General features: G+C 43.6%; 1 protein-coding gene across 2 annotated transcripts in view; it reads left to right on the forward strand.

The window, feature by feature from the left end:
• Positions 1-14,630, forward strand: part of nphs1 (NPHS1 adhesion molecule, nephrin) — a 60,551-nt gene that overhangs the window by 11,227 nt on the left and 34,694 nt on the right. For both annotated transcript variants that reach the window (XR_005035922.2, XM_036942939.2), the window contains exons 4-7: positions 2,405-2,527; positions 10,577-10,699; positions 11,500-11,581; positions 12,451-12,557. Coding sequence is in view for 1 of the 2 variants with exons in the window: in XM_036942939.2 (XP_036798834.2) it covers positions 2,405-2,527; positions 10,577-10,699; positions 11,500-11,581; positions 12,451-12,557 (435 nt within the window). In the remaining variant the exon portion in view is untranslated. The remainder of the gene's footprint in view (positions 1-2,404; positions 2,528-10,576; positions 10,700-11,499; positions 11,582-12,450; positions 12,558-14,630) is intronic.

A 14,630-nucleotide genomic window follows, 5' to 3' on the forward strand; every position in this document is an offset into this window, starting at 1 on the left:
ACCAAATAGGGCTATCTTTTGTATACCGCCCCTACCTTGTCACAACACAACTGATTGGCTCAAATGCATTAAGAAGGAAATAAATTCCACAAATTAACAAGGCACACCTGTTAATTGAAATGCATTCCAGGTGCATTCCACCTCATGAAGCTGGTTGAGAGAATGCCAAGAGTATGCCAAGCTGTCAAGGCAAAGGGTGGCTACTTTGAAGAATCTCAAATATAAAATATATTTTGATTTGTTGAACACCTTTTTTGTTACTACATGATTCCACGTGTTACTTCAAAGTGTTGATGTATTCACTAGAAATGATACTACAAAATCCAAAATAAAGAAAAAACCTTGAATGAGTAGGTGTGTCCAAACACCTTTAAATTGAAATGGAATTGAGAGAGAGAGAGAGAGAGAGAGAGAGAGAGAGAGAGAGACACAGAGAGAGAGAGAGAGAGAGAGAGAGAGAGAGAGAGAGAGAGAGAGAGAGAGAGGGAGAGAGAGAGAGAGAGAGAGAGAGAGAGAGAGAGAGAGAGAGATGAGAATAAAAGTATGTAGCAGGATCCGCACACGGCGTGCATAAAAAGTAATCGCCAATTAGAAGGCAATCCTAAATATGAGCATTGCATTTGCTCATGATCAACCAGCACAGGGCCGCATGGTGCTATTCCATGGTGCTTTGGCTGTCGTGAGTCACACAGCACTAGCAGACAGGCACACGGGAGCTGACAGACATTCAGGGACACACTAAACTCTAGAAATTGCACACATATTCACAGACACTGATAGGCAGAATGGCATGCACTGCACACACACACACACACACACACCCACACCCACACCCACACACACACACACACACACACACACACACACACACACACACACACACACACACACACACACACACACACACACACACACACACACACATGCTCTGCTCTCCACTGAAACTGGGTCAAAGGATAAAAGAACAACAACCACACACACACACTGATGAACACACAGACACCTACATTAGCACACACACACTTATGCATACATACACATATATTCACACAAACAAAGAAACAGATATATATGCTTGTGGCAAACACATACTTAAATCTATAGAAGCAAAAACACAAGCGTTATCACTTGACGCCACTCGATGATACTTGTCACTGATTGTCACCATCAGTGATGTCTGTTGGCGCTGAATGAGCTCTCACACTCTCACATACGCTCACACACACACTTGGCAAGTTGATTGCGGCATTTGTGGTGAGTAATTTCAGGAAAGAGGGAAATTATTCATAATTCGAAGTCTTCCCGCTGTATGATAGCATAGATGTGAAAATTGCTGCTGGTTGGTATTAATTATCTTGCCAACTTTGATGATGAGTCCTTTTTTAGGACTGGGAGGTTGTCACACCAAGATGTTATTTTATACATGTTAGTACGCTGTGAGTCAGAGAGTGACACAAAACAGGAAAAAGCCTCCCAGACCCCAAACATCCTATAATACACACGTTTAATTGCATCAGTCAACATATTAATCCGTGGATGGTGAAACACTATCAGGAGAGAAATTTAAGATGGAGAGGTACTTTGTCTGTCCTCCTCAATCGATACATACCATATTCCCACCAATATAGAACATCATGACAGATCTGGAGTCAGACTTCATACACCACACAGCTATCCCTCTTCATTGGTTAGTGTGCTATTTTCCAAACCTAAGTAGCCCAATGGTAAATCAACAGGGTGTGAGACCAAGTTGCAAGCAAAATGTCCCCGAATTCGTGTGCACGACGCTAGAGAAAATATTTACTGAATTGGACTAAAGCATCTTGCGTTATAAACAGATGGAATTCCAGTGTGTATCTGGTGCTAAGATCCTCCTCAGTACTGTATGTGTGGAAACCAAGCTCTCTCACAGTGGTCGGTAGTCAATACCACTCTCTCTCTCCTCTTTTCAAAGGGCTTCAACTTGGTGCCTGATAAATGAGAATCCTACCAGTCTGTTTCCCCATAGGTATCAATGATGCAGGCAAACATTACGCTGAATCTACAGTATTATAACAGCTCTGTACCAACCACACCATCTGGCAGCATTACAGATATTCAAGTCTTTAATTTCCCACACAAAACATCTGTGTTCATTCAACCATGTTTCCTCGGTTGAAGGTAATTCAAAGCTCAGTGCTTTTTGGACCCAGTGCCCCATAGAGACACAGGGGCTTGATAGTAAATGTTCATAGATGTACATTGGATGGGTACAAAGAGAGCTATTTCAGGTGAAGAGTGAATGGTAGAGACTAAATGGACCACCTCTCATTGTAATTACAGCTCATTGTGCGAAGCTTCGCAATTACAACATAATGTGTCATTAAAACATGAATTACTGTCTTTGTGTCTCTCTCTACTCCAGGACAGTACTATCTCCAAATCGAGAAAACCGAATTGGAGGACGACGCCCCCTACGAATGCCAAGTGGGCCAGTCCGAGAGCAGCCGGGCAATCATCTCCCATACAGCGTGGATCAATGTGCAGAGTGAGCAAAACCACTGTTACTCCACAGGGGGGCACGGCGGGTGGTGGGTCATCTTATTCAAGACCAAGTATGACATTAATGTATGAAAATCTTCAGGAGCTCAGCCACACACTGAACATCCTAACCTGTAATCTACAGGTCCTTGTCCTTGACACAATGTGTCATTTGTTGCTATGCACCTTGAGTCTGCTGTTTAGGCTTATTTTGGGCTCATAATTATAGAGATTAAACCCATTTCTTACTTTTATTTGGACAAAAACAGAGTACAATAATATAAAGTGGCCATTTTTGTTACTTCTTGGATATTTAAGCAATAAGGCCTGAAGTGGTGTGGTACTGTATATGGCCAGTATACCACTGATAAGGGCTGTTCTTTGGCACTACGAAAGCAGAGTAGATGCACCCCTTAGTCGTGGTATATTTGCCATATACCACAAACCCAGGAAGGTTCCTTATTGCTTTAATATACTGCTTACCAACATATTAAAATAATGAGTGACATATTCTCATTAAAAACATTATTTTCATAAGTCAATTCATACTATTTCATCCTTCCACCAAAGGAAATATTTCCCCATCATTGCTATGCAATCAAAGAATGCTTTCCATTCCGCCTGGCTAACGTTTTTGTCTTTTGTTAGCTCGCCATCGACCGAAAACAAATTCACGTCAATCTCTGCCATTCAAATGACAGCAAACTAGCTGTATTTCCTTTTGTTTGGATATATCCATAATAATGATTCTGATTTCGCCTGGCTCAGTCAGAAAAGTTGCTGTCTCATCAGGACACCGTTCACTCTCTATGACAGAGGACGATCTCATTTGTGAATTGCAAAATGTTTGCAGAATTGCAGAGAGGCAGACAGCAATGTGAATACAGTAACCCCAACCCAACAGTTGCACAGTCCATCCGCTAATCCCATGACCATGAACTGCAGGACATATCTAAGATTATTCCTTTATCGCACACAACAGAGAAATATGACAATTGAGATATGTTCTTGATTCTATGGACCACACACAAGCAGTGTGTGAGCCTCCATTCGTAACAGCCCCTCATGGTGCTCTGTGTCAGTAGCTCCTGGGTAAGTAAATCATAATAGAATGGGAGTGAATGAAAAGTATCCACACAGACGTGGGAAGGAATGGATGTAATTGTGTGAGTACACCAGGCCGCCTGTTGTCACTTTATGATGAACAGCATACTCTCTCATTCTCTTTCTCCCCCCCCCTCTCTCTCTCTCTCTCTCTCTCTCTCTCTCTCTCTCTCTCATTCTCTTTCTCCTCTCTCTCTCTCTCTCTCTCTCTCTCTCTCATTCTCTTTCTCTCCTCTCTCTTTCTCTCTCATTCTCTTTCTCTCCTCTCTCTCTCTCTCTCTCTCTCTCTCTCTCTCTCTCTCTCTCTCTCATTCTCTTTCTCTCTCTCTCTCTCTCTCTCTCTCTCTCATTCTCTCTCTCTCTCTCTCTCTCTCTCTCTCTCTCTCTCTCATTCTCTTTATCTCTATCTCACTCTCTCTCTCTCTCTCTCCTCTCTCTCTCTCTCTCCCTCTCTCCCTCTCCCTCGCTCTCGGCGCTGGATTTCTCGGCCTCCTTGCTTTTGGGAGCTATGCCATATGTGGAGAGCATGGTGACTCTGAAAGAGCTTTTCTTCTGCTGCTACGGTGTATTCATTTCCCCCTTCTCCATTCATCTCTCGCTCTTTCGCTCTTTCTTTTTGGGGGCCATGGAGTGTGTATACCGAGGTGCTGGGGGTGGGGGGGTGTTGCCTTGGTGACTCTCACTGCCTCTCTCGCTCTCCTGGGAAGGGAGCAGATTTTTCTGACATCAATGGGAGAGACTGAGAGAGAAAGGAAGGAAGGGGGAGTGAACCCCAGCCCTCTCTACACTCCCCCCTGTTCCATCCAGCTCCGTCTTTATACACCTGCAGCTACAGCAGGACTCAGTCCCACATTTATCACTGCTGTGACGTGAAGTGTGTTGTTGGGTGGGTGTGTACACACTCATTCACAATACGTAAAGGCTATCCACCCAGGTGCCTATGAGGCACCAGATCAGAGAGGTCCAGGCCCAGATCAGAGAGCTCAGGGTGTCAGGAGACTGTAGTGTAGTAGTTTGTCTGGAGGAGACCTTCAACTCTCTTGTCAGTCCAACATGCGTAGATCCTAATGCTCCCACACTTCCCAGCTGCTATCCCTGCATATTTTCCCTGAATGTTTTCCAACTGATTCCATGACAGATGGATATATTGATACAATCAGACAGGCAGACAGACCAGCCTGAGGCCACAGACTAATCTAAATCCTGCAACAGCAGTGGTCGTCAGTCCTGGGGACCCAGAGGTGTGCAGACGTTTGTTCCAGAACAACACTAAAACACTTGCTTCAACTAATCACAGGCTTTAATATAAGTTGATGAGTTGAATCAGATGTGTTATTATTGTAATACTGGGTTAGAACCAAAGCCAGTACTGTACAACCTATAAGTGAAATGAGTAACACAGCTTGACAGCCTTCCAATGAGTTAAGAGTTCCTCCAGACTACCACAGCTCCCATGATAACACAGACAGCCTTCACCAGTCAGCCAACCAAAACACTATCGCACTCCTTTAAGAAAAGAGAGATAGAGGTTGTCATGTCCTGATCTGCTTCACCTGTCTTTGTGATTGTCTCCACCCCCCTCCAGGTGTCGCCCATCTTCCCCATTATCCCCTGTGTATTTATACCTGTGTTCTCTGTTTGTCTGTTGCCAGTTCATCTTGTTTGTCAGCTCTTGTCTTTTCCCAGCCTCTCTTTTTCTCGCCCTCCTGGTTTTTGACCCTTGCCTTGCCTGTCCTGACCCTGAACCTGCCAACCTGACCATCTGCCTATCCCTGGGCCTGCCTGCCGTCCTGTACCTTTGCCCCTTTCTGGATTTCCAACCTCTGCCTGACCTGAACCTGAGCCTGCTTGCCGTCCTGTACCTTTGCCTCTGTTGCTGTAATAAACATTGTTACTTGTTCAAGGCTTGCATCTGGGTCTTACCTTATCCTGATAGAGGTAGCAATGCAAAGAGAGTGAGAAAGCATAGAAAGATCATGTAAAACCAAAAGAAAAGCGAGCCTTGCTCTCTAGTTGGATTCCCCCAGGTCGGAGTGGTGGATTGTGGGTATCATCACCAGCTAATTCAAGACGGATCACCACACGCATCGAACAGTTGAGAGAGAGGCACACAAACGTCAATAAGTCCTCTCAGCGGGCCAACAAAGAGACATTTTCGAGACATTTCTATCAGGGGCGAGATAATTCCTGTGTGTTTTTCCTATCCTGCCGAGTTCAGATAGGGGATTACGGCAATAGGCAGATCAAGCGGCAGCAAGTAATCCATGACAAAAACAACCTCTCCACCACCCCCGCGTCCTCCCGTCGAAACTTATACCCCCGGCTCCCGCCCGTCAGAATACCAGAACACCTGACATATCCACTGTCTTTTGTTTGAAACCATTAGCGTTACCATATAATCCTATTAATTAACAAGTCCCTCTTTCCATTTTCTCCTCTCTCTCTCTCTCTCTCTCTCTCTGTCTCCCTTCATCTCGCTCTCGCTCTCGCTCTCTCTCTCTCTCTCTAAGCACAGGCCTGCCTGTATATCCGGATCCTGCAAATAATACTCTAAATGTTTTTGTTTGATGTGTCCCGTTTTTAAGAATACGTTACTCATGCAGTTAAGCTGCAGTTAGGTATTTCTGTGGGAGAAGACGGGGATTGGGGGAAAGGGGGGTGTTTAAGCTTGTTATCAGTGTTGGTTGGGGGTTAGAGACAACAGTTAGAGGTGCGAGTATACTGCACAATGAGCCTTCATGTTATGGCACTTCTTTATGAATAATTCAGCAACTCATAAACGGGGGCATTTACACAAGCAGAATGGAAGGCAGGGTGATTTTGTTCAATGGGTATACCTTTGTTCTATTTGCCTGTGAAATTGGCCCTCTTTTTCAGCACAGTGAGCAAACAGGTACTAGCTGCCCAAGGCTGCGGACCAAAAAAATGAGCCTTAGCTAGGTATGTGATATGAGAAGGATTTTACGAGTTATTGCTCAATAATGTCAAAAATGTGGCATTCAAGGCCAGGTCAAAAAGCTAGTGAGTGTTCTGTTGTTGTTTCGTCTGTCTCTAGTATCCAGTTCTCACTCACAGGGAAGATGCTGTGTCTTTGTGACAGGGGATGGAGGTGGGGGTTGTTGAGTAAGATGTTGTTTCTTATGTAATGTGAAAGATGAGGGGGAGAAGGACTGACTGAGGCCTATTTCTGTCTTGGACACCTGCTTCGCTTACTGTTCAGCACTGGGGAGAAGAACGGAGGAGACGAGGAGAGGGATTTGGAACGAGGGAGGAGGATGAAGGGGGAGGACCGCTTCAATGGCTTTCAGCCTCAAAGCTCACACACCTGAGTCCTTAGTGTGTGCGTGTGTCTGTGCGGCGTGCATGAATGCATGTCTGGTTTGATCTAGTGAGTCTGCACATGAAGAGTTTAATTCCAAAAAGCTATATATCCATTTTCAAAAATGTTGCTAAATGAACTTTTAATGTTTAAAGAAATTAGGAAATAGATGGGTGTGTTTATCTAATCATGGCATGGGGTTGTTCAATGACAGACATTTGTATCACACAGCCAAATGTATCAAATAAGTAGTACTACTTGGTTTTACACAGCCAAATGTAACAAATAAGTAGTACTGCTTGGTTTTACACAGCCAAATGTAACAAATAAGTAGTACTGCTTGGTTTTACACAGCCAAATGTAACAAATAAGTAGTACTGCTTGGTTTTACACAGCCAAATGTAACAAATAAGTAGTACTGCTTGGTTTTACACAGCCAAATGTAACAAATAAGTAGTACTGCTTGGTTTTACACAGCCAAATGTATCAAATAAGTAGTACTGCTTGGTTTTACACAGCCAAATGTAACAAATAAGTAGTACTGCTTGGTTTTACACAGCCAAATGTAACAAATAAGTAGTACTGCTTGGTTTTACACAGCCAAATGTATCAAATAAGTAGTACTGCTTGGTTTTACACAGCCAAATGTATCAAATAAGTAGTACTGCTTGGTTTTACACAGCCAAATGTAACAAATAAGTAGTACTGCTTGGTTTTACACAGCCAAATGTATCAAATAAGTAGTACTGCTTGGTTTTACACAGCCAAATGTAACAAATAAGTAGTACTGCTAGGTTTTACACAGCCAAATGTATCAAATAAGTAGTACTGCTTGGTTTTACACAGCCAAATGTATCAAATAAGTAGTACTGCTTGGTTTTACACAGCCAAATGTAACAAATAAGTACATTTAAATGTACTGTATGTAAAACAATAAAATTTGCCTTTTTACTAATTTAGCAGATGCTCTTATCCAGAGCAACTTACAGTAAGTGCATCTATCTTAAGATAGCTATGTGAGACAACCACATATCTGAGTCAAATATACAGGTTACAAACATTCCATTCCAGCAAAACAATGGTTATATAGAGTTTTGCAAAAAAACACAATTGTAATTCACAAATGTCAATCATTTCTGAGCAAAAAACAGAGGCTCTCTAAACTGCCTGCTTGTTTATTTGTTTCCCGTTGATCAGATGTTTTATTCAAACAGATCAGAGGAGCTTTGTGTTCTCTATGAAGTTACTGTATGGTGACCACCTGCTGTGTTAGAGACATACAGCTACCTGAATCAAGATAGATCAGGGGGATCCAGTCAGGGTCTGTGTGTGCAAATGTGTTTTCAGACTTGTTGATCTGTCTGTCTGTCTCTTTCTCTGTCTCTGTCTCTCTCTCTCTCTCTGTGTGTGTGTGTGTGTGTGTGTGTGTGTGTGTGTGCTTATCGCTGTGTGTCTGGCTAATCTGCTTCTTATCTGCCTTTCCATCCATCCATCCGTCTGTATTTGTCTAATGAATGGAATTTTGCGTCTCGTTGTCTCTCGCCTTCAAGGCAGCAGCATGTCTGCATGTTTGTCTATGTTGAGAGTGGGTGTGTGTGTGTGTGCACATGAGTTGGTGTGTTTATGCATGACTGCATGTTTGTGCACATGTGAAAATGCATTTGTGTATGTGTGTATATGTGTGTGGGGGGGGTGTGTGTGTGTGTGTGTGTGTGTGTGTGTGTGTTTTGGGAGGTAGTAGGGGGGAACTCAGGTGGGGCTCATTGGGGTCACATGGTCCACCGGAGTGGCTGTGGTGGATACGGGGCTCTCATTCCCAACACAAGCTACAGCACACCCTCCACCATACTGCACCTCCCTCTGCAGATTTAACAGCAGTGATAGAGAAAGAGAGAGAGAGGGAGGAATGGGGTTGGATAGGGCTGGGGAAGGGGAATAGGGGATGATGGAGTAAGTGTGAGATAGGAAGAGGAAGCGAGCATGAGAGTGAGAGAGAGAGGAAGCAAGAGAGAAGAAATGACATACCTGCCCAGCTCGTTTGCGAACATCATCATTCTTATTTTAGGAGATATGTTAGGTGGCGAGACTCTCCTGGAGCACAACAAGTGATGCAGCCGTGTGAATCATGTGGGTTTGAGTAGATTGAGCGTGCAGGAGCCTGTCAATAGACCCAGTCATCGGCCCATCATCCCGGGGAGTGGAGACTGGTGAGGGAGGGGGAAAAAACACACAAACAAATGCATCTCATTATTTCAGTGCTCACCTCTGCAGTGCTCAGGGTAACCCATCACAGTCCACACAGATCCAATTGCTTCCATGAAATCAGTTTGAAGCTGCAGCCAGATCTCATCTGTCTCAATAGCAGGGCTGGAGCCAATAGGACTACTTTACTGCACACAGCAACAGCTCCTCCCAGTGGCACTAGGTGAATTACCCAGATTTGGAGGAGAGGAGAGAAACTATCTGGCTGACTGTTTATCCAGCCATAACCATTGGATTTATGTCAGCATTCAGCAGCGGATGACAGAATTACCCCTTGATGAAACATATAGCTCTTCCCCTGGATGACTTGCATGATAAACAAACAATAGCTGCTTGTTTGTCTCTCTTTCTTCCTCTACTCTTCCATTCTCTCTTCCATTCTCTCTTTCTTTCTTTCTTTCTTTCTTTCTTTCTTTCTTTCTTTCTTTCTTTCTTTCTTTCTTTCTTTCTTTCTTTCTTTCTTTCTTTCTTTCTTTCCTTTCTTTCTTTCTTTCTTTCTTTCTTTCTTTGTCCTCTCGCTCTCTCTCTCTCCCTCTCCCTCTCTCTCTCTCTCTCGTCATCCTCTCTCTTCTTCTCTATCTCTCTCTCTCTTCTCACTAAACCATGCTGTAAGTTGATATCTGTTGAAAAGTAGCAGTGACCTTTTTTTCTTGTGTGTTATGCTGGCTCTCACCCATTCACAGAAAGCTTGCATTTGCTTGGTAAAATAACAGTTTAAAGATCTCTTTCCTCTCCTCTTTCCATGTCCCTACTCCTTTCCCCTATTCTGTGACAGTTTGTTGTGGAGTAGATGATCATGTGTCCAGAGTAAATGACAGTTGTGCTGAAGCCTGTTTGTTGATTAGCACATCTGGTGACAGTTTCCCTCTGAATTCCCGTCCAAATAACTTCCACTCTCTTCAACAAAGTTTTCTTTCTCTGAATTCCTGCATGGTCCGAAAGAAATGAAAGAGAGGGGGGAAGAGAAAAGGAGTGGGTAGTGCTTTGATCTGCTGTGTAAGCACGTATTCAGCTGGGGGGTGATCTGAGAGGAGAACTGTTTGGCGCTATAACAGATTATCATCTGTCTCGTTTCATCACCAACCCATCTCTGTATGCACATCCCAGTCTTATCTACTGTACACCACACTAATGATATGGACCCACTGATTCTCCAGGAATATAACAGAACCTGCCTTATTGGCTTGGTACAACTGTCTTTCTTCAACATCTAAGGGTCTCAAATGTTTTTAATGCATTAATATGCAATATATTTTTCTGTGATCTGTAAACAGAATCACCAATTCTGGTCAAGGCCTAGTCTGTACTGTACATCTCTTACGACGACCCAGAACCACTGTTAAAGACACCAGTCCTCTGTTCTCCCCTCAGTTCCTCCCTCTAAACCTTACTTTGAGCTGGAGACAACAGAGCCATGGGTAGCAGGGAAAAGCTACACTGTCACATGCATCGCTCCAGACGCCAAACCAGAGGCAGTGATCACTCTGTTTAAAGGTAGGTCACCAAATACGGTATCAACCCACTGCACACAAACTTAATAATGCTAGTACATACATGTTTTTCCATTAGGAATAGCAGAGACGTTACATGTGAATCAGTACTGAGTTGAGGGAAAAACATGTTTGCAAAGACATGTTTCAACCTACACTATAATTGTAGTACACTATAACTCAATGCCCTGTTTTTACAATGACATTTTAAAACTATGGCCGTGTCTGAAATCTGTCTTGCCTACTACTTACTAAAACTACACACTGTGTACTAATAGTACTACATACTAGTTAGAATTTACTGGTTAGGAAAACATATGCAGTAAGCAACAAATATCGTAATACTTATCATCCATACTGAGAAGGCGTCATCTTTTTTTCAATAACTGTTTTACCTTTATTTAACTAGGCAATCTAATGCACAGTCGTGCTTGTTCCCTGCCATTCGTTCATTTTTGTAGAGCACGTCCCCTATTCTGATTATCAGCTCTCGTCAAACACCCTACACCCCAACCCTGGCACTCTGCCACTTCTGGTCTTTTGTTCCTCCCACCCCTACAAGGTGCCTGATTCTACTCATCCCAGGCAACGCTCTTCTCTGTCCTGGCACCCCAATGGTGGAACAAGCTTCCCCCTAACGTCAGGACAGATAATTCCCGGCCCATCTTCCAAAACGTCTGAAACCCCCAACTCTTCACAAAGTATCTTTGTAAAAATGGTGGGGAAAAAACAAACACCCTTGCCTTGTTGTCTCTAACACACACTCTCTTTCCTCCTCCCCCTCCTCCTCTCTTTCTCTCTCAGATGGAGTTGAGCTGACAGGTGTAGAGTCTTTCCCTATGTCTGGCTCTGAGGACAAGCTCCAGAACACACACGCTACAAAAGAGTATGTGTTCCTGTTCTCTGTCTCGTGTGTGTGTGTGTGTGTGTGTGTGTGTGTATGTGTGTGTGTGTGTGTGTGTGTGTGTGTGTGTGTGTGTGTGTGTGTGTGTGTGTGCGTGTGTGTTATCCCTAATTGAAGCACTTCTGCATTCCCACAGAACTACAGTACAGTGTAATGAATTGGTGCCTACTGTAAACTGTCACTCGGTGCCTTGTGTCAAATCAAATGAGCTTTTGTCATAGACACAGAATTACATTTCAGTTGCTAGACAGATGCAATCCTATCTGATTCACCTGGTGGTACATACATACATTCACCAGTGCTTCAGATGAGTCTAATCCAGCTCCAAAGATAATAACCCCTTGTCATCTGCAAAAACACGATGTAGAAGGTATTAAGGAGATAATTCAGCTCTAACGCAGAATAGCCTGGTCTCCAACTAAATCCTTTATGTGTGGATAGTGGTTATAAATAGCAACCATATTTTGTATAGGAGCTTTTAAATCTGGAGATGAATCTAGATAACATGGTGGACTTTGGGTTTGTCATATGTCTGGAGGTATAATGCCCACATTGTTATGATGTTTAGCGGGGTTATAATGCTCTTGATATCCAGACCCGAGATTGTATGAATCTGTCTGTTATTATGGGGTCTCAAGGGCTCAATTAGAGTGTTAAGGGGTGATGTGTCCTATGTTAAGCCATGATCTTTAATGTTATCCATCATCTATTCTTCTCTTCCATCCAATTCTTCCTTCCCCATGACCCGCTCTCCCCCACGCTCCTCACCCACCCCTCCATCGCACACACACACACCCCTCCATCGCACACACACACACACACACACACACACACACACACACCTCCTGCAGGTTCATGTTCTTAAGCAGTTCGGACAACGGAAGGGAGCTGGTGTGTCGTGCAAAGAACCCGGCTCTCCCTAGGGCCCTGGAGACCAGCCTGGTGATGAATGTATACTGTGAGTGTGTGTTGGTCCTTACCTCATGGACTCACAGACACCTTTACCTTTCCTTATTCCCTTCTCCAGCCACGTGTGGACCCCGACCCCGGGCTGGTATTGGGGCAAACATCCTCACACTGAGCAACCACTCCGAGGGGAGACTTTCAGCCACGGGCGAACTCACACCTACTGGGGACTCAATCCCAATGCTCAGCCTGGAGTGTTTTATTATTATTATTTTTTCACCTTTATTTAATCAGGTAGGCTAGTTGAGAACAGGTTCTCATTTACCTGGCCAAGATAAAGCAAAGTAGACTGACACAAACAACAACACAGAGTTACACATGGAATAAACAAACGTATAATCAATAACACAATAGAAAAAAGCCATATAAAAGTCTATATACAGTGTGTGCAAATGAGGTAAGATTAGGGAGGCAAAGCAAAAAAATTGGCCGTAGTGGCGAAGTAATTACAATTTAGCAATTAAACACTGGAGTGATAGATGTGCAGAGGATGAATGTGCTAGTTGAGATACTGGGGTGCAAAGGAGCAAAAATAAATAAATAACAATATGGGGATGAGGTAGTTGGATGGGCTATTTACAGATGGGTTACTGTATGTACAGGTACAGTGATCTGTGAGCTGCTCTGACAGCTGATGCTTAAAGTTAGTGAGGGAGATATGAGTCTCCAGCTTCAGTGATTTTTGCAGTTCGTTCAAGTCATTGGCAGGAGAGAACTTGGATGGAAAGGCAGCCAAAGGAGAAATAGGCTTTGGGGGTGACCAGTGAAATATACATACGGGTGGGTGCTGCTATGGTGACCAGTGAGCTGAGATAAGGCGGGGCTTTACCTAGCAAAGACTTATAGATGATCTGGAGCAAGTGGGTTTGTCGACGAATATGAAGCGAGGGCCAGCCAACGAGAGCATACAGGTTGCAGTGGTGGGTAGTGTATGGGACTTTGTTGATGAAACAGATGGCACTGTGGTAGACTGCATCCAATTTGCTAAGTAGAGCGTTAGAGGGTATTTTATAAATTACATTGCCGAAGTCAAGGATCCGTAAGATAGTCAGTTTTACGAAGGTATGTTTGGCAGCATGAGTGAAGGATGCTTTGTTGCGAAATAGGAAGCCAATTCTAGATTTAATTTTGGAGATGCTTAATTTAATTTTGGAAATGCTTAATGTGAGTCTGGAAGGAGAGTTTACAGTCTAACCAGACACCTAGGTATTTGTAATTGTCCACATATTCTAAGTCAGAACAGTCCAGAGTAGTGATGCTGGACAGGCGGGCAGGTGCAGGCAGCGATCGGTTGAAGAGCATGCATTTAGTTTTACTTGCATTTAAGAGTAGTTGGAGGCCATGGAAGGAGAGTTGTATGGCATTGAAGCTCGTCTGGAGGTTAGTTAACACAGTGTCCAAAGAAGGGCCAGAAGTATACAGAATGGTGTCGTCTGCTTAGGGGTGGTTCAGAGGATCACCAGCAGTGAGAGCGACATCATTGATGTATACAGAGAAAAGAGTCGGCTCTAAGAGTGTTAGAGGTCGACATGAAATCATCAACGTCTCTACTGCTGTCACAGTCAACCCACTCAACTCTGTCAATTCCTCTGGTATCAGTGCAATACAAACTCCAACTCAAGCCCAACTGTTACACTCTGATAATACTGATCAGAGGAGCCTGGGAATGAAACTCAATCCCGAATTCTAAACTCTACTGATGCTAAATATAATTGTCAGGACTGTGAGACCATAACATCTCCTACAGTGTAGAACATACAGTACACAACATAATAGGGGTGGGTGATTTTACATCTCAAAGGATCGTTTCCTTGTTTACCCTTTGTCTTGTTTGGACAAACAGTATATCTTTGAAACAATATGGCATCCCAGCCTATTGTTTTCTAGTTTTAGTTGTTCCTCAATATTTTGTAGATCAATTTCAGTAACTGATTGTTCTGGAGCCCACCCACCTGGTTCTGTCCCAGGTCTAAATCAGCTGCTGATTAAATGCTACTGTTGCTGAAGACACTCAATGGTGAACATTCCCATTCTACTCTTTCCTTTCCTTCCACCCCCGCCATAT

Source organism: Oncorhynchus mykiss, chromosome 2 (genome assembly GCF_057628025.1).
Source record: "Oncorhynchus mykiss isolate SJ-2025 chromosome 2, ASM5762802v1, whole genome shotgun sequence".
Taxonomy (NCBI): domain Eukaryota; kingdom Metazoa; phylum Chordata; class Actinopteri; order Salmoniformes; family Salmonidae; genus Oncorhynchus; species Oncorhynchus mykiss.